The sequence below is a fragment of the Podarcis vaucheri genome (assembly GCF_965113315.1).
Source record: "Podarcis vaucheri genome assembly, chromosome: 17".
Classification (NCBI taxonomy): Eukaryota; Metazoa; Chordata; class Lepidosauria; order Squamata; family Lacertidae; genus Podarcis; species Podarcis vaucheri.
In genome coordinates this window covers 33,466,789-33,491,651 of record NC_138755.1, presented here as the reverse complement: position 1 = coordinate 33,491,651, position 24,863 = coordinate 33,466,789, and the positions used below count along the sequence as shown (strand labels likewise).

Here is a 24,863-nt window from a genome sequence, read left to right as displayed (position 1 = left end):
AGCTCCCAAGGGCCTCAGAATATAAGATACTGACTTTAGCGTTTATAAGCGTGTCCATAATTTATTTTATTTAAATACTGCTAAAATATTTATGCTAGTCATAGAAAACCAGAACTGGTCACCACAATATTGTTGCATGCCACCCCCAATTTCTGAGCAGTACAAGATTCCAGGGAGTTCCAGGTACACTTACTCAATTAGTGTTTCCTTTTGGAAAATGAGACACAGAGGGAGACTGTGGTGTCTTTACTATATATGGTTTACTTACATGTATCTTACATGAGCCCGGCTTCGGCTGGGGACGGCGGGATATAAATAAAATTTATTATTATTATTATGTATCTACAACTTGAGCCGGTTCCCAGCATCACATTCCAAGAGGGTCTCTTGCCTTCTCCCATAGCTGCATCCCTGGATTCAGACATACATCAGCCATTGCGCTGCACCTCCTGTTTACCTGCTTCTCCACTGCCTACCCTAAGCTTCTAACTCACAACTAGCTTTTAAAACTTGGCTTAATTAAAGGATTAGAAGTGTCTGGCACGTATCCCTTTATCATCGTAGTCGTTCTCCTCTGCGCACATTCCAGCCTGTCAATATCCTGCTTAAATTGTGGCGCCCAGAACTCGACACAGTACCCCCAGGTGTGGTCTGGCCAAGGCTGAATAGAGCGGTACAATTACTTCCCTTGATTGGGGACACTATACTTCTGCTGATGCAGCCTTGAACAGCAATAGCTTTTAAATAGTATCACACTGTTTTCTCATGTTAAGTTTGTGTTCTGCTAAAATCCTTAGATCCGTTTCACATGCTGGGTCATAGTAATCACAGCATTCTTTCCTAAGTGTTCACAGACTGACTGTTATCTGTTCTAGGACCTTTCCTGGTATTAATGTCAAGCTCACCAGTTAGTAGATACCTGGGTCTTATTTCCCCCCTTTTTGAAGTTGGGGACAGCATTTACCCCCCTCCAGTCTGCGAGGATCTCACCTGTTCTCCAAGAATTCTCAAGAGGCTCTGAGACTACATCCGCAAGCTCCATTAGTACCCTTGGGTGCAGCTTATCAGGTCTTGGAGAGTTGAATTCATTTAAAGTAGCTAAGTGTTCCTCTACCACCTGTTTTCTTATCTTCGGTGAAGACGGGGCAAAGTAGGTGTTGAGCAGTTCTGATTTTTCTTTGTCACCCAGTAGCATTTCTTAGTCTTCTCCGTGCCAAGGACCTGCTACTTGCTTGTTCATCCTCTTGCTTTGAACATAGCCGAAGAAACCTTTTAAAAATTATGTTTGACCTCTCTTGCAAGCCTGAGCTCATTCTGAGCTTTGGCCCACCTGATCTTCTCCCTGCAACTGTTGGCTACTTATGTATACTCTTCCTTTGGGTTTCCCCCTTTCTTCCATTTCTTATACAGTGGTACCTCGGGTTACATACGCTTCAGGTTACAGACTCCACTAACCCAGAAATAGTACTCAGGTTAAGAACTTTGCTTCAGGATGAGAACAGAAATCATGCGGTGGCAGCGCAGCGGCAGCGGGAGGCCCCATTAGCTAAAGTGGTACCTCAGGTTAAGAACAGGTTCAGGTTAAGAACGGACCTCCAGAACAAATTAAGTACTTAACCTGAGGTACCACTGTACATGCCCATCTTAAATCTCAGCTCATCTGTAAGCTCCTTATGCAGCCACACCAATTTCTGTAGATGCCTCCCACTTTTCCATGTTGAACTGTTGATAACACGCACCTGTGCCATTATTCGGCCCTGTTCACCTCTGAAACAGGACATGCATGCTTTCTTAGTTATTGACCTGTAGCGAAGGCTGTCTTGCCATTTTTCTGTTTCTGATATTACAGAGCTGTGCTGCCACCCAGTGGATGTTTCCTATGACATCCTCCTCATCATTTACCTAATACAGTGGTACCTCAGGTTAAGTATTGAATTCGTTCCGGAGGTCCGTTCTTAACCTGAAACTGTTCTTAACCTGAAGCACCCCTTTAGCTGATGGGGCCTCCTGCTGCCACCGAGCCGCCAGAGCACGATTTCTGTTCTCATCCTGAAGCAAAGTTCTTAACCCGAGGTACTATTTCTGGGTTGGCAGAGTCTGTAACCTGAAGCGTATGTAGCCCGAGGTACCACTGTACTAAACTTGATAGTCCTATGCCTATCAAATGCAGTCAAATGGGGCCACCTTACAAGCAAAAAGGTAGGGGGTTGCATATATTTAAGGGACACCCAGGTATGTAGAAAAGTATTAGCTTGTAAATGAAAAATAATAATGGAGCAGTGGACCCAAACAGCTTGTGGAGGACTGAGAATGTGCATTACCCTCATGCAAAGCTGAGAACAGCTAAACATCAACTGAAGAACTTTGGCTCTGTACATGTACCATATATTTAAAGTCCTTTAAAGTGCATGACTCACCCCAAATAATCCTGGAAACTGAAGTTTGTTCAGAGTGCTGGGAATTGTAGCTTTCTGAGGGGTGAGCTACAGCTCCCAGGATTCTTGGCAGATGCATTAAATGTATGGTGTGTATACAGATAAATAAAGAAAAAGGAATAGGAGGAGAGAGGTGGCCTCATCAAGCCCCAGGTAGCTAGAGGTATTCTGGAACGAGAGAGGTGAAAATAGAGTCAGAAGATACACCTGAGATGTGTCAGACCTTAACCATCCCTACCAGCTTTCACTGCAGCATAGGATGGAGGAGAAGGAAGGAAATACGCTCCCGCACCAGACTCAGACAATCAGAGTTGGATCTCTAACCCAGCCTCAAACCTCAGCCGCCAGCTTTATCAGGCTATTGTGCTAAACAGTAGAAAATTGCTGAGTTTGGGGAATAGGTGAACCGGAAGTTATTCATTTAGCCCCCAAGTTCAGCAGCCTTAAGCTTTTGCACTGTGGGTAGTGGAAATTAACCAGTTCTTGAAGAAGCGTCTCCACCCCCACCGTTCTGCCCAGACGCTGAGGTCCAGCTCCGAGGGCCTTCTCACGGTTCCCTCCCTGTGAGAAGTGAGGTTACAGGGAACCAGGCAGAGGGCCTTCTCGGTAGTGGCGCCCGCCCTGTGGAACGCCCTCCCATCAGATGTCCAAGTGATAAACAACTACCTGACATTCAGAAGACATCTCAAGGCAGCCCTGTTCAGGGACGTTTTTAATGGGTGACATTTTAGTGTATTTTTGGTCTCTGTGGAAGCCGCCCAGAGTGGCTGGAGAAACCCAGCCAGATGGGAGGGGTACAAATAATAAATTATTATTATTATTATTTATCCTTTATCCCCCCTGCATTTCATCTCAGGCCTCCAACCTCCTACTTGCAAAGCTGGTATTACCATGTAGTTGAAACAGGGCCACCCACTGACAAGGTACATCAGAAGCTGCTTTATACTAGGAGGTCATGCTGTGTGTTCACTTGGCTCCATGTTGTCTACCCTGATTGGCAGCAGGTCTCCAGGGTTTGGAGCAGGGTTCCCCCCCACCCTCACGTCTTTCCTGGTTCTTTTTAAACTGGAGATGTTAGGAATTGAAGCTGGAACCTTTTGTATGCAAAGCAGGGGCTGTTCTACTGAGTGATGCCCCATCCTGAGCTATGGTACCCAGGGCATGGTGCCACAGTGGAGCTCAGGCTCAGCTGACCCCAGGCCTACAACATCCAAGACCTGTAAGTGACCACCCCTGCAAAGGCAATTTATTGGCAGAGGGAGGCACATGGAATGTATAAAGGGAGAGAAGCAGAAGATGTGAAGGGAAGCATCTCAGAAGATAAAGGAAAGCAGTGGAGGGGATACATCGTTCAGTGACATACCCTTCAACATTTCTCTGATGAAAGTAGGGATGTTCTTTCCCTCCTCCTCCTCCTTTGTTATTATTATTATTACTATTATTACTATTGCTACCCTGCCCATCTGTTTGGGTTGCCCCAGCCACTCTAGGTGACTTCCAACATGTATAAAAAAATTTAAAACATTAAACATAAAAAACCTTCTGAAAGTTGTATACAGTCATACCTTGGTTGTTGAACGGAATCTGTTCCGGACGTCCATTCGACTTCTGAAAACATTCGGCCCTCAGTGAAGCCAGCAGCTAAAAACTGAAGTAACTGTGAAAGCAACTCTTACTAGTCTCATATTAGTAACTAACAGTGCCTTGCAATTAACTTTGGTTTAGGAGTTGAGTTACTGTGTGTGCTTCTTATTTACTAATTTTTGTTTCCATTAATTATTTAAGGAAGAAGAAAAACCCACGAGATAAAGAACATTTTAAATGAACATTGAGTTCTCCAGAGCAAGAACCTGTTGTTCTGCCCTGCTAATCCTTAATGCGGTAATAAGGCTCCATGGGATTGGCTGGCTGGTTTTCAGGAGAGCTCTCAAGAGTGGTGCAACAGTGGAGAAAGTTTTAAAGAAAGGAATGGTAATAATAGGTGGAACTTAGAAACCACTACAGATCTTTCTGTATCTATGGTATCTGCCGGTCCAACTGCACGGTCCAGTTCATGGGCGATCAAAGTCCTGGCTGGGGACGTCAGGACCGGGAGCAAGATGGCGGGGTTGGAGCAGGAACAGGAGTCCAGAAACCAGGAGTCAGGAAGCCAAGGGTCCGGGGATTAAGAAGCAAAGAGTCACAAAGTCAAGGGTCCGGGGATCAAGAAGCAGGGAGTCAAGGAGCCAAATACAGCAAGGCAGGAACGTGTTGCTGTGGCAAAGAGCCGAATGGAAATGCTGACCTTATATCCCTTCCCGGCTCTTGCTGTAAGTTACTAATCAGCCTCACCTGTGCGGCCACACCCTGCCTCTTCAGAACAAACTTAGGAAGGCCCCAGTCCTGCAAAGTCCTATTAGTCACAGGGCCTGGCTCCTGCATGCACTCCTGACACCAACGAGGTTCATGCATGGGAGATGTTCATCTGGATTCTGGACAAATTGGGATGTGTGGGGAAAACACAAGGCCAAGGCATCCGACGGTGACCGAATCAAATGTGCATTTCTTCAGTTTAGCATATAGATGGTGTTCATGGCGCCACTGCGAGACCCAATGGACGGCTGCTATATGTTGCTGGAATATCTCAGGGTAGATCAGGATTTTATCCCAGTAGATGATTATGAATTGATCTTGCATGTCTTGGAACATGCCGTTCGTAAAGTCCTGAAAGACTACCAGAGCACTGCAGAGAAAGAAGGACAAGGCTATATCATGTTTTAAGGACTTTTCTATTTGCCAGCCCTGCCTCCTTTTTTCCAAATGTGCACCAAGTTGTACGCTTCCTTCAAATCCAAATCGATGCAGTGATGGGGCCATCTGCAGGTAATTAAAGAGTTCTGGCATCACTGAGAAGAAGCAGTGATTCCAAATAGTGATTTCATTCAGGGTTACAGGTAATTGTTCTGCGATTTCTTTTTGACAGAGTACCTGGGTTCCTGCCAGGAAGGTGGATAGACAGATAAATCCATCAGCTTCTTTCCCAATGAATTCCTTGAAGGGGCTCAGGTTCAGAGAAGGGTGTAAATGTGTTTGTTATATGTTGGCATCTTGGCTCCTGGAATTGGGTTACAATTGTTTGCCTTGTGCAGTGTAAGGAACTGAAGATACATTCATAATCACAGTAGATTTCAAGGACCTGAAGTGTCAGTTTGCATTTCTTAGTGCAGAAAGTATTGATCTGATGTTTCCTATTCTAATTAATTCAAAAGGGTTCCGGAAGCTTCTCTGTGTGAAAGAAACAAGCAGAAGGTCCATGATGTTTGGGTTATTCCTTCTTAGAAGCTGAGCACAGCTGGCTTAAACTGGTTCTCTTATGTCTTCTGACTATAATAGTGAGGCCAGAAGGAGCCAGGGTTTCACTTTCTCTTTCTATCTCTTTTCCTTCTGGTGTGGTGTTCTGTACATAGCATGCTTAGTGTTAAGGTTTAGACGTATTATAAGTTATTGTAAATTTAAGTTAAGTCTGCTGCAACTGGATTTCTTATGGACAGTGCCAATCCTGAATGTATTGCATTTGTGACCATTATGCTCATTTGCCTTCAATGCCAGTAAAGCTCTGCTGGATGACATAGTAATTGCCTCTGGTCTATTTTTGGGGAATCCTGCAACGTGTTTAAGTTTTTACTCTGCTAACTATACATTGGAATCTGCTCTGGATAAATATTGAGTAGAATTTCATGGCATGAAGAGCCATCAAGGAGGCTGGAGTTGCAGTAGCTATAGCACAAGTCACTGGAACAAAATGGTCACTTTGTCTTTGGTCAGTCTGAGTGCTGTGAAGAGAAGCATGAGGAGAAGTTGTCAGGCTAGTCTTGCCTAACAGGAGATGGGCAACCTTTGAGCCAGTGTGGTGTAATGGTTAAGAGTGGTAGACTTGTAATCTGGTGAACCGGGTTCGCGTCTCCGCTCCTCCACATGCAGCTGCTGGGTGACCTTGGGCTAGTCACACTTCTCTGAAGTCTCTCAGCCTCACTCACCTTACAGAGTGTTTGTTGTGGGGGAGGAAGGGAAAGGAGAATGTTAGTCACTTTGAGACTCCTTCGGGTAGTGATAAAGTGGGGTATCAAATCCAAACTCTTCTTCTTCTTTGTTTTGCCCATGAAGGTCACATGCAGTGATTGGTATACTGAGGCAGGTGAGGTATTGGCTAGCAGTGGTTGTGACCTGGGCAGGCATGTTCATTCACTTATGAACAAATTTATTCTTTCTTCCCTGCAGCTTTCAAAAACTCACCTCTGCTGGGAAGACCACCAATCTCTGTTATTGTTATTGTTGATGTTGTTGTTTCTTGGCATCCGTCTGACCACAACTCTGTAATTTTTTTAACATTTATTTTAAAAAAATGGTGGGTTGCAGCAGAAAGAAAAAGAATAATAGAGTTGGAAGGGACTCCAAGGGTCATCTAGGAAGCTCAAATAAATCACACATGACAGATAGCCATCCAACCTTTGCTTTGAAACCTCCAAGGAAGGAGAGGCCCCCACCTCTCATGCGAGTCTGTTCTGCTGTCAAACAGCTCTTACTGTCAGAAAGTTCTTCCTGATGTTTAGTTGGAATCTCCTGTCTTGTAACTTGAAGCCATTGGTTCGTGTCCTGCCCTCCAGAGCATAAGAAAACAAGCTTGCTCCATATGACAGCCCTTCAGATATTTGAAGGTGGCTATCCTATCTCCTCTCAATCTCCTCTTTTCCAGGCTAAAAAAAACTATCTCTCTGTATCAGGGCTATGATGAGGGATTGTGAGTTTAAAAAGAAGTTGTGGCGTTTGCCCGTTCTTTTGAAAATGTCTGTACAGGGGGAGAGAAAGAGTTAATTGGTAGACCAATAGAAAAGCCAGAGGCGGAGCCTACCTGTTTATAAAAGGGCTTAGCCCGAAGTTTAGTTGGTTAGTTGGGAAAAGGCAGTTGGGAAAGCAGTTGGCAGACTGATGGAAATAGACAGTGCAGTTGGTTCTTGTGTGAGGGGAGGTAGAAGAGTTAGAGACAGAATAAAATACGGTGGTACCTCAGGTTAAGTACTTAATTCGTTCCGGAGGTCCGTTCTTAACCTGAAACTGTTCTTAACCTGAAGCACCACTTTAGCTAATGGGGCCTCCCACTGCTGCTGCGCCGCCGCACAATTTCTGTTCTCATCCTGAAGCAAAGTTCTTAACTTGAGGTACTATTTCTGGGTTAGCAGAGTCTGTAACCTGAAGCGTATGTAACCTGAAGCGTATGTAACCCGAGGTACCACTGTCAAACTAAGAGGGTAATGGGTAACAGCTTTTCGAATGCATTTAAAGTTTAATTGTGTTTGCAATAAACTACAATCTTCATTGTTAACTTAAGAACCTGACTGAGACTAAGTGATTTACCGGGGAGGACCTGGTTGGTGGCAGCGGATTAGTGGTGTACGGGTCAATAGTCTGTGAGATGACCAGGGGCTCCATACGAACACCACAGAAGTACACTTAGAATCTATGTGACATGACACAAAAGGAAAATGGAACGGAAAGGGTAGAGGAAAAACAAGCAGATTAGACACCAGTGCTTAATCAGATACTTAAACTTACAATGACCAGCGAGAATGGAATGGGAGGGGCCAAAAGGCAGCTGGTTTCAGATATGCAGCGCTGAACTATGCTGTGTGCAGGGATCTCTCCACTGAACAGAAAGCTGATACTGCCACTCATTGGAGAGGAAACTGGAAATGGCAAATGGAACTGGAGTCCCCAGATAAGGGATCCGCACTAACAGCTATAGCTATCTATTTCACTGGGTGCCCTTGCAGCCCCAACTTGATAAGGAGCTATTTCTGTGCACTCTTGGCTGCTAGTTATCATTCCCTGTACAGAGCAGCTTTTTCTGCATGGGGGAACTGGCTCAAGACAGGGATGCGTACGTCAAAGCCTAGTTCCACATACTGGGCTTGCTAGATTGGGGGACTAGCATGTGAGCTTTTCCAAGACTTTCTCCCAGCATATAGGAAAAAAATAACCCATAATTCCTAGCTTGTGTATAAACAAATTGTATATACACTTAAACCACACAATAACCCCGAGTCTAGAATATTGTTGCACTCCACTCCAGTCTTTGAGTGGTGCGAGATTCCAGAGGTTCCAGGCGTTCACCTAGGAGTCATGTTTTCTTTCAGAAATGAGGCACAGCAGAGACTATGGTGCCTTTATGATATATGATTTATCTACACACATATATACAACCTGAACCTATGATGAAGGGGTTTGCAGCATTAACACCCCAAGAGGGTCTTGTTTCTCCCATAGCTGCAGCCTTGGATTCAAACAGAAATCTTCCCTGCCTTTCCGCTCAAGAGCTGCCTCTACAAACGTAGTCAGGGCTGCTGAAAAGATAGGGCCAGTTTTTGTCCAGTGGATTTATTGCTTTATTGTTTGGCGCCCAGCCACGCTTCCCCTGGGAGCCTCTGTAGATCGTAAAGCAATTAGCAGAATTACACAGCGTCCGTGTTGAAAGGGCAGTAAACAAGTCCCACACGTTTCTTCTGTCCTACTATCCCTTTATTTGCTCAAAAGTAGCATATTTACAATTCATAATAGCCATCAGATTCAAGCTGCATCTTCTCCCTCTGTTTGCAGCTACGCAACAAACTGCTTTCGCTTTTCACTCAGCTCACAGCATTCCAAGCTGCTTTCATCACGTCCTGGCTTACTTCCCTTGTAAGCGCCTCCTCTCAGGCTTGAGGCACAGAAGGTTAACCCTTCAGTACACCCAACAGTTTTGCTTGTGAAGACACAACCACCTGGGTGTCACCCAGAGTACGCTAAACCTTTAAGGCACGTTCTTTCTCTCAAAGAATTCTGGGTATTGTAGTTTACCCAGGGCTGGTCCTACCATTAAGCAGGGTGAGCTGACTGCCTCAGGCAGCATGTGCTAGGAGGCAGTGGTGCTGCTCAGCTCTTCCTCCTGAGCGCCCTGACCATACCCTTCTGTTGCAGAAGAGAGCTGTGTGTCATGTCCTTTGCTTTCCACCTTTATAATTATCCTGCTGATCTCCTTCAGGGTTAGTGCAGTGCCTGGTTCCTAGCAATGAATAGGATTCAGCACATTGGGTAACCTCATGATGAAAAGCAATCTATAATATTTTCAGTACATGACTGACATGGTCTACATCCTGAGGCTCCAATACTTTGGCCACCTCATGAGAAGAGAAGACTCCCTGGAAAAGACCCTGATGTTGGGAAAGATGGCAGGCACAAGGAGAAGGGGACGACAGAGGACGAGATGGTTGGATAGTGTTCTCGAAGCTACCAGCATGAGTTTGACCAAACTGCGGGAGGTAGTGGAAGACAGGAGTGCCTGGCATGCTCTGGTCCATGGGGTCACGAAGAGGCGTACACGACTAAACAACAACAACATCCCATCACTAGTAAGTCATCTTCACAGCCTTCTTCTCTTTGCTGATGTCCCTTTGCACCAAACTCTTAAGCAACCCACAAGTGTCCCTGCAATCTGCCCTGGTTTGCTTTTTTTTTCATTTCTTCTATACTCTTTCAAGATGGGACGTAAGAAAACACACAGACTTCAATATATCAGTCCACTCTTTGCGGGGGGTGGGGAGAGGATGATGTGTCCCCCCCCCCTCATCTTCTGTCACTTTCTGAGGAATCTTATACCTTCTGCACCCTTTGCTGTATGCTGCTTTGCATCGAGGTGATGTCTTCAGGGTGCAAAACGCAGTGTTTTCTCAGAGGTCAGAGGCTCCCTTGGCAAGCCCTGCACTGGGAGCTTGCTTAGGAAGCTAATGGTGAAACGCATCACGTCAAGGCTTTCATCATCCATAGCTATAAACAAGGCCCTGGAGTCTTCAGGGTTTCATCCTGGAAGTGGAAGAAATGAGCTGGTGCCCTTCAAATTTAATACAAGCTAGAGAGACTCAGCATCCATCTAAATCAGGCTCATGTCTACAAGTTACGTTTTCCAAACACAAACTTTTTAATTAGCTCCATGGAGGCTTCAAGAGAGCATTTCCTAATTACTGTCAGCTTGTCCAATTTCTAATAACTCCTCATATGTATTTGTGAGCCAGCAACTGGCTTCAGAAATAGCCGCAACATCTCAAATATTATTCAGCTTGTTGTGATGAACTACGGCATTGATCACATTTTTTTTTAAAATGCTCAGATTGATATTGTTCAATTTCCTGATATATGTTTCAGGATTCTGTGGGGGTGGGGGAGAGTATTTTCTTGATACCCATGATGTGTCCACGCATAAACAAATCATCTATTCACTATGCTCTGTTTGCATATTTGTAAATAAAGCAAATGTCACAAAGATGCCACAAGTTTCCAGCACTCTTTCCTCTATTATTATTATTATTATTATTATTATTATTATTAGTATTAGTATTAGTATTAGTATTATCTATACCAAGACTCCACATTAATCAAAAATTATCTATAATCTTATGCATGCGATTCTCAAGTATAAACTGTAATCGTGTTTCCTTGGAGTGCGGTAATATTTTAACCGCACACCAAAGATGGTGATAGTCAACTTGCCTGCCCCATTCCCATATAATGGGATATAAGGAAATGTGTCATTTGTTGGGTCAAAATCTCAGCTTAGTTTGCCATGCACAGCACCCGTTGTGCGTCTGAACCCTGTTTTGTCTATGAACCATACTGGATCTGAGCATTCAAGGGTTTGGGCAGAAACTGTACTCTGAATTTGAATTCTTCATCATCCACTGGGAGTCGGGACAATTATTGTTTATAATAATTGAGTCATGGTAAGACTCATGAACACATGATGTTTCTTAATGGTCCAGTAGATAAAAAGGAAATGCATGAGGTTATAAAAAAAAATGAAAAGACTGAAAGCCCCAGGGATGGCTGGCTTCAGAAATGGTGGAAAGGCATTCATTTCACATGGTTAGGTCCCGTCTCAGCAGTAAAAATGAACGTATTGCACCTGTTCAATCCCTTCCTGTGTGGCTTGAGCTCAAAGAACAATGTTGGTGGCATTGACTTCTCAATGGCTATATTGACACTGGAAAACATTATCGGCTGAATAATCATGTTTGTTATAGCCACCAGAGGGAGGGAGGTATAGATATTCCTATTTTGCAATTTTATTGCCACTGCCATAAAATTTCATAGGTTGCTTAAAGAGGATTGAAGTTGCGTCTTCTGAGGTGACTGTCTTTTTACCCTCACTGCTGATCGTCCATATAATTACGAGCACGGAAAGGTGAGGGTAGGATTCACATAGTCCTGTCAGTGGAAGCCTTGCAAGAGGTTGCCTGCTTCTGCAACAGGGCTTTCCCCCCACCCCTCCCCACTGTGTGCCCCCATGCCAAATTCAGCAATTGACTTGGGCACAGGAAAACTCCTAGACGCATGCAAGGAGGAGCCAGGTATGTGTGTTCATTCTGGTTCTAACAGAACACTCAACTTAGCCCAATGATTATTATTTTTTTTGCAGGGGGAACTTAGCCCAATGTTGAATTCCTCCCAGGAAGTGCTCCCCCCCCACACACACTTTGCATTTTGTGTGTGAGTGCAAATTGATCTTAAGAGTTCCTGGCATCACCTTTGTTTTCTCATGTGAGAATGGATTTTTAAAATAGCATTGATTGATTGATTGATTGATTGATTGATTGATTGATTGAGATTTACAAAGGATGTTCCCTCCACCACCTGGACAACTCCTCCCAAGATGCAGCATGCCATAAAAATTCAAGTCAATAACCACTGTTTGTTCTCATTCCAGATGGCTTATAAATAAAGAAAAATTCCATGTTCAGACTAACCAAAAGATCTCGAAGGCAGATGGGAAATGAGTCCCTGTGTTCCTTTCCAACATGCCAACTTCAAATTATTGGTCAACTGTTCAATAAGCACAGTCCGCCAGACTTTATTGTACCAATTTGTTGGAGATGCTCCCTGAAGGTTCTTCCAAAATCCAGCTATTATTAGCCTGACTGCTTCAAGTAGAAAACTTATTAGGGGTTTAAAATGTAAGTCCACATTCTCTCCTCGAAAAAGGTTCTGAATGAGAGTACTTGTTCACAATCTATCAACACAGCCTTCTGTTTTTGTGTGCACAAATCATATAACTGACATTTACCTGTCAAAGTAACTGCCTTCCACATATCTGTCCAATTGTCGGTTTGAGTTTGCATATTAATATCTTGCTAATCATGGGTTTGATGGAATAATTTAGACCATAATGCAAAAGATGCTGTAAGATTTCAGTCCCGTGGTATCTTATTTCAAAAGGGAAGTTGGGTCGACCTCCCAGAAACTTTTCTTTTAGCAGGTATGTGGGAGAGCGGAACATTAGCACTTAATGTGGGGGGGGGAAGGGGAAAGATACCAGCATTAAAGGCAGTATAGAAATACTATTCTTTGATTGGAAAATTTCCTTCTTCTAAGGCCGCTCACCCTCTTGGTGTGGCAGCATTGCAGGATGGCACAGGTTCCCCTAACGCCCTGACAAGGGAATTGCAGCATCAGTGTCCTGTTGAGATAGGTGGCATGGGCTTATGCCTATCAGGAGCTGGATCCGAGCCTGCACCCAGGATTGGTAAATAGGGGTGCAGGTTTGGTCATGGGCTGGGCCTGGCGGTGGAGCCAACAGAGCAGGAAGGCTTCCCTCGGGTCCGTACCCTGGCCATTTAAACAGCCCACACTTGGAACCTACCTGTTTTTCCTTTGCCGGATTCCCCATCCACCAACCCTTGGTTCAAGCTGATGGTCAATGACCTTGCTATGGCTACAGTGGTCGCTGTATTCTGGGGCCGGGTAGGAATTTGTCCACCAGGCATATTGGCTCCAGCCTGGTGGTTTTGGCTACCTCATAGCAATAGTCACAACTGGGTTTGGCATTGGGGCAATCCTTGTCTTGGGTGGAGGAGAGGTTGTAGTCTTCGCCTGTCAGGAGTTCAGCCTACACTTGAGTAGGACCCTGGTAGAGACACATGCCTGACTGGCATGTTCTCTCCCTCCTGGACGTTTGTTCTTGAGCTTCAAAAGCTTTCTTCTGCCCGAACATCACAGAGACCAATGCCAACAGACATCGGTACCAGTGGCATAGCGTGGGGGGTGCCAGGGGTGCCGGCCGCACCGGGCACAACATCTGGGGAGGGCGCGCTCGCTGCCTCCGGAGTCGCCGAAGAGCCTCCGGCGCAGGCTGTAGCAGAGCCCCATGTCTCGCGGAACCGACGAGCTGTGCGCGCGTCCGGGCTGAAGGCGCCCGGCAGGCAGCGGCTCTCAGCGCTCGCCGTGGAGGACGCGCCAGGCAGCCCCTCCTCACAGCCCCGCCTCCGCCGCTGCTGCTGCTGCAGCTGCTGGGCCATGTTGCATTTTCCTCGCCTCTCTGCCCCCCTCCTCCTCCGGGCAAGCGGCGTGGTTTGGGCGGCAGCGCCAGCGGCAACTCGCCTCAGATCGGCAGGTTAGGGGTTGGGGGGGCGCAAATTACTTGCCTTGCCCCGGGTTAGGGGGCGCAAATTACTTGCCTTGCCCCGGGTGCTGACAACTCACGCTACGCCGCTGATTGGTACACTTAGGGATCTGCAGAGTCTTTGCAGCTTGCGTGACAGACCTCAGCAACTCAGCATTTTGGCTAATCTACTTTATTTACATATAAACACACACGGAGCACTGCAACATGGCTCCCTCTCTCTCTAGCATCAGACAGCAAAGAGAAAAAGAACAAAGGACAATAGTCCTATTTCACAGAACATAGTGACACAAACATCCTGTCTCCGTCACTTCCTACTCTGTGGAGTCAAAACACATACCGTCATGTGAAAGACAAAAGTCCTATGACTGTAATCACAGAGCAGGAATTCTAACACCGCCTGCCCCTCCAAACGCTGGAGTATCCCATTAAAGGGATCCAGGGGGAATTGTCCTTTCCTCATACCCAGCCGGGGACCAGGACCAATGACACTCCCCCCAGACCGCAGTCCCTGTAGGGGCCATCCTATTTGATGTAAATCCTAGGAGCCCCTGCCCGGATTGACCCATGCATCGCTTCCAGCAGACGGGCCGGAAGTATTCTTCGATTGCCCCATGCCCAAGCCCAACCTCCTTCAACTGTATTCAATAAAGTTGTGGCCTGTTTCGAGACAAACCAGTCTCAGCGGTCTTGTAATTCTATGGGGGTTGGGGACAGGGGGGCACAATGTCTGGGCCTGCAATTTTTGATGTGTGAGGACACTCATTATGTGTGGACATTACTGCTTACTCTGGCTCCAGTGCTCCCCCATTGGTGATGTTTGTAGCTTAATGCACATGACATTAGCCCCGATCCATAGGTATCCTGTTGCTTCTTGAGAAATACTCCTTCTTGACGCACTTTCCCTCCAACCAGCTTCCCTCCAGTTAGAAAGCAGATGACACTGTTAAGAGAAGGTATGTTCATTCAGCTGTTGTGCATGTGCAGATAACAGCTTCATTGAATTCATTAAGTTCAGTGCAGGGAAACAAATCACGAAATGGGCATCAGATGAGGAACATCCCTGCTCCCTTTCTGATATGAACGGCAACAATAAAAAGCAGGGAGAAACCACCTCCTGGTGTTTCAAAGCGCTAACTAATGTGTACAGTGGTACCTCGGGTTAAGAACTTAATTCATTCTGGAGGTCTGTTCTTAACCTGAAACTGGTCTTAACCTGAGGTACCACTTTAGCTAATGGAGCCTCCCGCTGCCACCGTGTGATTTCTGTTCTCATCCTGAGGTAAAGTTCTTAACCCGAGGCACTATTTCTGGGTTAGCGCAGTCTGTAACCTGAAGCGTCAGTAACCCGAGGTACCACTGTACACACTTTCAGACTTAAGGCACATAGTCGTGAAACGAAAAGCACAGTTTGGAAAGCTGCTTCCTTCCCTGATACAAAATACACCCAGTGGAAGAGGAGGACGGTCACCACATGTTGGCCAGGAATAAGGTGCTCATTTTCTTCACATTGGCCCCATGGACCACACACAACAATTAAGACACTGTCAAATGGCTTGCCTTGCTCCTTCCACGTTCTGCAATAAGCATAGATGATTTATTCTTTCTGCAGCAGGTGGAAGGAGACTACGTGGCTGAGAAGTGAAGGTGGGAACAGGCCTTGGAGAGAGATGTCTTTCCTCCCCGGATTTTCAGAGCGCCTTCTCAAAAAAAGACGGCGCAGAGCAAGATTCTGACGTTACTCTCAGCACCCCTGTGGATCACAGCTCCCTCCCTCCCTCCCTCCCTCCACCCCACCTTGAAACTCTTTCAGTCTCCCGGGAGCATAAGACCGGCTGCAAATAAAACTTTGATTATAAAAGTACTTGCTCACATACAGCACTCTGAATGTGGAAGAAATCAGGAACAGAGAATCTCTTCCAAATGCAGTTGTCTGGAAAATACTAAGGTGCTCTTTCTAGATCAATACACATTTCTGGGGTTTTTTGGATCTTGTACCAGAGAAAAGAAGGCATGTCTGTGCTCATTAAAAACAGGGGGGGGGGGGGAGAGAGATCTTAGAGAGAAATAGATGTTGAGGAGATCAAAACAAGCAGACATTTAAATTGCTTTCTCTCTGTGTGAATCCAACCCTAAGCTGCCTGCCTCACTTCTCTACTCATGGAAGAATCTTTCGCTTTCATATCTAGCCTGTGTTTCAAAGACTCACAGCACTGTAAGTAATTTCCTAAGATTACTCTCCCATTGATTTATTGCACTGGGTGCTCTGGGGCCCTCCAGTCTTGCTACCTGCCCTGAAACAAAGAGGTATCACACCAAAAGGAAGTTTGTGGATTGGATCCAGCTCCTGAACCAATTTTGCTTGGCTCACACTGTCCCAATCGAACATTAATTAAGGCGTGTTTAAAATGCATTTCTCATAGTTTCACTTGTAAGGCAAAAGAAAGAAGAAAATTGCTTTCAAACATCACATTGTTCAACCCAATAATGTTACGCTTCTTTTTGGGTCCTGCATGCAATTCCTCAATTGTGGCACTTAGAGACTTTTATTATAAGGTCAGGCAACTCTAGGCTGACTATACGTCAGGAAAACTCCTAACATGTCCTGTTGCTGGTGTCAGGAATTCTACTTTTTTAAATATGGCAACCCTAGGCAACTCAAAATATGGAGAGAAGCCCCTGGACCACATTTGGATAATAAAATGACCCGGGGGGGGATTACATTACATGAAGCCTCTCCAACTGGTGCCCACCCTTTCCCCACCCTTAAAACTTCTGGGATTTCCTTGAGCTGTTTTGCTAAATTGGGTAAAAAATAGAAGGGGGCAGCTTAAATTAAAAGATGAGATTGGTTTAAAAAAACAAGGAAGCCCAAATCTTTAAAATTCTACATATTTGTTGAAAGTTTTCAATGTAATGCAAGTTACTCAGGCAATAAAAAAAGAATATGCCTTGTCAAGAACATGCATAGTAAATAGGAGCAACATAAAAATACAAAGCGGCAAAGGTGCACTCAGGGCAGGGGTTTTTTTTCTTTAGCAACCAGGCACTCACAGAGACCCCACTCAACAAATACTTATTAATGCTATGGATCTCACTCCCAGAGGAGTTAGTAATGGCCATTGTTAGCTTCTGGGTGGGGGAGTTTGCGCAAAATCACCTTACATTTCTCTCGCCAAGTAAATTTTTATTGTTTTCCTTACATATTCTTTTCCAACAAATTGTAATAGCACCATACATTTCCTTTGACCCTGCCGAGTCGCGACCCCCCTCCCTCCCCACAACTGGTATATTTATCCTCTTTCCATAACACACATCATTCTCAAATTAGTACTATTATACATTGGAGGTATTATGTCAATCCTGCTAGTGTCTTGACCTCTTTACAATTCTTCTTTAAATATTCAATAAATTTACTCCAGTTCTTTTGGTATCTTTGATCTCCCTGGTCCCGGATCCTCCCTGACAGTTTGGCAAGTTCTGCATATTCAACTTCGCCTGCCACTCCTGTATAGTTCGTATATCTTGTACTTTCCATCTTTGGGCCAGAAGGGTCCTCGCGGCAGCTGTAGCATACATGAACAAATTTTGGTCTTCTATTTTAATTTCTGTTCCTATTAAGCCTAATAGACACGCTTCTGGTCTTTTGGGGAAAGTATATTTAAATATTTTTTTGAGTTCATTATAAATTGCTTCCCAAATTTTTTTTACCCTATCGCAGGTCCACCACATATGAAAATAGTCCCCATCTGCCTTTTTACATTTCCAACACTTACCGTATTTTTCGCTCTATAACACGCAGATTTTTTCTCCTAAAAAGGAAGGGGAAATGTCTGTGCGTGTTATGCAGCGAATGTGTGGTCTCTGGAGCCGAAAAATAAGGCAAAAATCAAACCGCGCTTCAGGGAGAAGGGAGCTCCGTGAGAGAGAAAGCTGTTGCTTTCCTGCATTCTGCCTCAGGGTCTTACTGCCCTCCCTCTCTGTTTCCTTGCTGTGTTTGCTCAAACGGAACAAAGAGCAGGGAAAGCCCCTCCCCTCCAGGCAAGAAGAGAGGAAAAGCAGAGTGTCCGTCCTTCTATCCTCTCCCTGCTCCGGAGGAACAATGTTTGTGAAGGGAAGAGAGATTACAGGTTCGGCTTAAAATTCTGATTTGACTTCCTGCTTTTTGTTTTTGGAGACACACAGCATTCAAATATGCTTTCTTCCATTTAAAAGGATGAAATCCTTAAACAGTGGCTGGCTTGTGTGGGTGGGTGGGGGGAAACTTTTGCCTTCCTTTCCTCACGTTATAGCCCTCTCCTGCATTCTTAGCCTTCTGTGTTTTTCCTTCCCTCCCCACTTAAAACGTGGTTACAAAGCATGGATCCACATGGATCCTCAGGATCTTTGCATTGGGTCACCCCAAATTCACCATCAGAGCACACAGCATGTCCATGGCTACAGCCTGCCCCCCCAAAATCACACACCCATTGTTGCCTGGGGCTGCAATGGTGCAAAAACGTGGTTACAAAGCATGGATCCACAGGGATCCTCAGGATCTTTGCATTGGGTCAGCCAAAATTCACCATCAGAGCACATAGCATGTCCATGGCTACAGCCTGTCCCCCCCAAAAAAAATCACGCACCCACTGTTGCCTGGGGCTGCAATGGTGCAAAAACGTGGTTACAAAGCATGGATCCACAGGGATTCTCAGGATTTTTGCATTGGGTCACCCCAAATTCACCATCAGAGCACATAGCATGTCCATGGCTACAGCCTGCCCCCCCCCCAAATCACGCACCCACTGTTGCCTGGGGCTGCAATGGTGCAAAAACGTGGTTACAAAGCATGGATCCACAGGGATTCTCAGGATTTTTGCATTGGGTCACCCCAAATTCACCATCAGATCACATGTCTGTGGCCACAGCATGAAGCACAAAAATGATACGTCCACTGTTTCATTCAGAATATTTTTTCCCTTGTTTTCCTCCTCTAAAAACGATGTGCGTGTTATGGTCAGGTGCGTGTTATAGAGCGAAAAATACGGTACTTTCTTTTTTCCTATACATTTTAGCTAATTTTACTGGCGTCAAATGCCATCTATACATCATTTTTAGCAAGTTTTCCTTCAAAGCCATGCATCCTGTGAATCTCAAACCCTCCTTCCATAATCTTTTCCACGCATCCAGTTCAATGTTATGCCCAATATCAATTGCCCATTTTATCATTGATTCCTTTACTTCTTCATCTTTTGTATACCATTCTAGCAATAAGCTATACATTCTTGATAAAGTTTTATCTTTACAGTCTATTAACTCGATTTGGAATTTCGATTTTTTATCTTCGAACCCATTTCTCTTTTTGTCTTCCTTTAATAAATCACTGATCTGATGGTATTGCAGCCACCCTGTTAACCTCTTTTCAATTTGGTCGTATGGTTTGAGCTTTATCCCTTGGGCTGTTTTCCTAGTAATATCCTCATATGTTATTCTTTCCCCTTCCATGTTTGCTTTTTTTGTTGTCAGCACCTCAGTTGGTGATATCCACCACGGTGTCTTTCTTTCCAGGAGGTTTTTATTCCGATCCCATACTTCATATAAAGATTTCCTAATCACATGGTTTAGAAAACCTTTATGTACCTTTACTTTGTTGTACCATAGGTACAAATGCCAACCATATCTATTATCATGGCCCTCTAAATCTAATAGGTCGGTGTTTTCTAAGGTCAGCTAGTCTTTTAACCATACCAAGCACGAAGCTTCATAATATAGAGTCAGGTCTGGTAAATTAAAACCTCCTCTCTCTTTCTTATCTACTAGTATCTTCTTTTTTATCCTTGGCCTTTTCCCCTGCCAAACAAACTTCGCTAAGTTTTTTTGCCAATCCTTAAATTGTCTTATCCCTTTTACCACTGGTATTGCTTGAAATAAAAATAACAGTCTAGGTAATATATTCATTTTTATCACAGAGATTCTGCCTAATAATGACAATTTTAGTCTACTCCATATATCCATGTCTTTCTTAATTTCTTTCCATACCACCTCATAGTTGTCCTTGTATAGGTTTATATTTTTTGTTGTCATCCAAATTCCTAAATATTTTATTTTTTTAGCTATCGCGATTCCTGAGTCTACTTGTAATTCTTCCATCTCTTCTTTCTTCAAATTTTTTGCTAGCATTTTCGTCTTGTTTTTGTTAAGTTTAAACCCTGATACCTTCCCAAACTCTTCCAATCTTTTTATTGCCTCTTTCACACTTTGTCTTGGTTCTTCCAACGTTAAGACTAGATCATCTGCGAAGGCTCTTAACTTAAACTCTTTTCGTCCCACCTTAATGCCTCTGACTTCTGATGATTCTCTTAGCTTCTTATTCAAGACCTCTAGGACTGTAATAAATAGCAAAGGAGACAAAGGGCATCCCTGCCTAGTACCTTTAGTTATCTCAAAGTTATCTGATATATTGTTGTTAATTATTAACTTTGCTTTTTGGTCCGAATAAATCGTGCCAATACCTCTCAAAAAATTTTCACCAATTCCTAGTACTTTTAAGTTTTCTTTCATGAAGTGCCAAGAAACATTATCAAACGCTTTTTCCGCGTCTATGAACAGTAATACTGCCTGTTTCTCATTTCTAACTTCAAGATATTCAATTATATTTATCAGGTTTCTTACGTTGTCCCTTAGTTGCCTCCCCGGCAGAAAGCCTGTTTGGTCCTTGTGTATCACCTTATTTAACACCATTTTTAGTCTATTCGCTAGTATATATAAATTTTTTACATCTAATATATCCCCCTCTTTCTTTGGGATCAGTGTAATATAAGCTTCTTTCCAGGTGTTTGGCATCCTTCCTTCTCTTAAGACTTTATTCATTACTTCACTTAGAACAGGTGTCAGGTATTGCGATAATAACCTTACATTTCTCAAGCAAATGGGTTCACTTAAAAAAGGGAGGTTGGGATGGGTTGGGGGGGGGACAGATGTTCTGCAGGCCAAAACAAGCCCGTCCTCTCAATAAATAAGTACCATATATGCTTGTTGGGACGCGGGTGGCGCTGTGGGTTAAACCACAGAGCCTAGGACTTGCCGATCAGAAGGTCGGCGGTTCGAATCCCTGTGACGGGGTGAGCTCCCATTGCTCGGTCCCTGCTCCTGCCAACCTAGCAGTTCGAAAGCACGTCAAAGTGCAAGTAGATAAATAGGTACCGCTCTGGCGTTTCCGTGCGCTGCTCTGGTTCACCAGAAGCGGCTTAGTCCTGCTGGCCACATGACCCGGAAGCTGTACGCCGGCTCCCTCGGCCAATAAAGCGAGATGAGTGCCGCAACCCCAGAGTCGTCCTCGACTGGACCTAATGGTCAGGGGTCCCTTTACCTTTTTATGCTTATTGGAGTGAATGAGGATGCTTACAAAAATCCTATTCAAGTTTCAGAGGGTCTCTCCAGACAAGTGGTTTTTTGTGTCTGTATTTTGCAACATATCATTGACACAACAATGGTGTGTTAGTGTCAGATTTATACTGGACATCAGTCTGCTCTTTTTTTTGTTGTTCTGTGATACATCTCCAGTGTTACCTTATTAGCATCATTCTGAAATCCTGGACACCTGATTGTGTTTTCCAAAACAACGTGACACCACAATGTGATTTCGGTTCAAAAAATGCAACCCAAATATGCATATTTTGTGCAGTATGCACAAAGCACATAATTTAAGGGGAAATGAATTGAAAAGCTTACACAAAGGTGCCTTTAAGGAGAAGAAGACATACAAAATGTGTAAAAAATACATACAATTTAGAAGTTGTTTTTTTTTTACTTTTTTATCTGCAAAAAGTGGATGGGACAGACCTATGGTTGAGCACATTCAAAACTGTCATGAAGTGGAAATAGGGTGATTTGTCTATCTTTAGCTTGTGAGCTTCCTTATTCCGAGACATCTGACTGGCCCGTGTTGGAAACAGCAGGCTGGTCTAGATGAAACATCTGATTTGAAAAAGCCTTTTCTTACATTCAAATGGAGAGCAAAGAGAACTGTGGAACATGGAAAGAGAAGGTAGAGAAAAGACTTGTGAATTTGGGAACAAAAATGTGATATGGGATGCAGAGAGGGAAGAAATTACTATGGGGTGAGGGAAGATGATATGAGGGAGGTAGCAGAGAGAATGAAGAGGGGACCTGCTATGGAGTGTTCAGGGGAAAGCATTTAAAAGATAATTGGTTAAAAAGAAAGTGTTGGGTAACGAAGGAGTGTAGCCCTCCTCCTGAGCTAATAAAAAATATGGTTATGGATTAGTCACCAGTTCTGCTCCAAGATATGATTTGGGGAGAAGAGAGTCCTTTATCAAGGACAAGAAATCCAGAACCACCACTGACACTGGCTGTACCTTCCAGAACTGTAACTCAAAGACTTGGGCCTGAGCTTGCTTTTCCCTCCTCCTTCCCATTCATTCTTTTCTTGTGTGTCATGTCTTTTTAGATTGTGAGCCTGGGGACAGGGGCCACTGAAGAACTGGTTTTTGTAGGCTGCGTTGAGAGCTTTTTGGGCAGGGTACAAATGCACTGGCAAATAAATCACAGTGTGCTTTTGGTGGGGAGTGGGTGGCTCCCATCTAATTTGGTGGTTCTTGATTTTAAAAGGGAAGTTGGGATAGAACCCTGCCGGGCGAGTGTGAGCCCTGGCACACTGTCCTGCCAGGCTCATCATCTTACAAAATATGAAATAATCCAAACAGACCTATAAGCAAAGGTCTCCCTCTTCACAGCCTACATTCCAGCCTCCAGACAGTTTGCTCTCCCTTCCGAGGAGCTTATTTTACATCTTCACTGAGTTTGAAACGACTCAAAGGCAACCCAATACCTTTATCACATGATCTAAGGTTACACCACTCACATGGTAGCTACCAGAGAAACAACGATCAGTTAATCATTGACTTAGCAAGAACTCAAAAGTGCTTGCCCCGGCTTTCAATACAGCCTCATGGGAAATCCCCATGTTAGCAACAATCATTAATACACATGGCCATTCCCATTTCAGTAAATTAAACAATATTACTTAAAAGGGTAGCCTTTTCTTGACCCCTTTGGGATACAAGTGGGGCGTCAAAATTAAAAACGATAGACATCATGAAAATCTTCAACTCCGTCTTGATTACAGTGAGTTCTTTGTTCCTTCGGTAGCACTAGGACAGAGAGTAGCCCATGTTGCCCCGACCGTCATGGCAAAAAGTCAGTGATAATAGGAATTATAGTACAGCAACATATGGTGACCCCCTGCTCTAATGCTTTGTTATTGTCTTCTTACCTATGAATGGGTTTAACCTTTCTGGTTCTCTGCCTGCGCAAGTGTTTTATCTTCAGATTACCCTTCTTTCGGGGTTGGTAATGTGCTTGTTCTCCCCACTGCCCTTTTCGTTCTCTCAATATGTTGTACATGATTATGAGGCAACGTGACAATGGCCTACACAAGGAGAAAGCTGGGGATGGGGGGAGATGCCACCATCCCCCCTTTATCCAGCAAAGACTAATCTGCTTATTTTGCTTGTCCTTCAGAGAGAAGAGTGGAAGAAACAGGGTGATGAGAAACCAAACACACACTGCAGAATTCATCCTGATAGGCTTCTCAACAACAAGGGGGCTGCAGAATGTTCTGTTTGCACCATGCCTGGCGTTCTACCTGGTTTTGTTAGGTGGAAACACTGCTATTGTTACAATGGCCTGTCTGGATCCTCGTCTTCACACACCTATGTATTTCTTCCTGTGTAATTTCTCTGTGGCAGAGACTCTGGTCACATCCACTGTGGTCCCCAGAATGTTGGCAGGCCTAATGGTGGAAAGAAGCACTATCTCCTTTGGAGGGTGCCTGGCTCAATTTTACTTCTATTTTTCGCAGGGATCCACAACCTTCCTTCTGCTGGCTGTAATGTCAATTGACCGCTACGTGGCCATTTGCCATCCTCTGCATTACTCTGTCATCCTGAGCAGCAGAATTTGCATCCAGCTTGCCCTTGGATCCTGGGCAATTCCCTTTCTTTTCATGATTCCCCCAACCATATTCAGGTCCCTGCTATCCTTTTGCAGCTCTAATCAGATTGACCACTTCTTCTGCGATAACGCACCCTTGCTCAAGCTCTCCTGTTCGGACACCCGCCTCATTGAGCTTGGGGACTTCCTCCTTGCGATTCTGTTTGTCTTAAGCTCTTTTGTTGTCATAATAGCATCCTACATCGCTATCATCTCCACCGTTCTGAAGATCCCCTCTAACACTGGTCGGCAGAAGACCTTCTCCACCTGCACCTCACATCTCGTTGTGGTGGGCATCGGCTATGGCACTGCTATCTTCATCTACGTGAGGCCTGGCAAGAGCCACTCCACAGATATGAACAAAATGGTAGCCCTCTTGACGGCTGTAGTGACCCCATTCCTAAGTCCCTTCATCTTCACTTTGAGGAATCAGAAAGTCAAGGAGGTCTTCAGTGACTGGTTGGGGAATTTAAGAGGTTTACAGAGAACAAAACTGTGATTGGTGAGAATCATAAAAAAGGACTGCATTTCTGGTACAGACCACGGTCCCTCTGGTCTAGCAAAGTACAGTGGTGCCTCGCAAGACGAAAAGAATCCGTTCTGTGATTCTCTTTGTCTAGCGGTTTTTTCGTCTTGCGAAGCAAGCCCATTGAAGGATTAGCGGATTAGCGCTATTAGCGGCTTTTAGCGGCTTATCTGCTGATCAGCTGATCAGCGGCTTAGCGGCTTAGAAAAGGGGGGGAGGGGAAAAAAACCAGCAGGAACTCGCAAGACATTGTCGTCTTGCGAAGCAAGCCCATAGGAAATTCGTTTTGCGAAGCACCTCCAAAACGGAAAACTCTTTCGTCTAGCGAGTTTTCCGTCTTGCGGGGCATTCGTCTTGCAGGGCACCACTGTATATAACAGTATCCAGTAAGGATTCTCTGGACACTCAGAAAGAGAGCATGAAATTGCTGACCATTATTTATTGTCCT

At 44.6% G+C, this 24,863-nt stretch overlaps 1 protein-coding gene across 2 annotated transcripts in view; it reads left to right on the top strand.

The window, feature by feature from the left end:
• OR6V1 (olfactory receptor family 6 subfamily V member 1) overlaps positions 1-24,438 on the top strand; it is a 30,695-nt gene extending 6,257 nt beyond the window's left edge. Inside the window, exons 1-2 of one of the 2 annotated variants that reach the window (XM_082205098.1) lie at positions 15,810-16,111; positions 23,419-24,438. In XM_082205098.1, the coding sequence (XP_082061224.1) occupies positions 23,444-24,388 (945 nt within the window). In that variant the 5' untranslated portion in view covers positions 15,810-16,111; positions 23,419-23,443 and the 3' untranslated portion in view covers positions 24,389-24,438. Of the gene's footprint in view, positions 1-15,809; positions 16,112-23,418 lie in introns of those variants that run through there. The other variant, XM_082205099.1, reaches the window with a different exon arrangement.
• Positions 24,439-24,863: the final 425 nt, after the last annotated feature.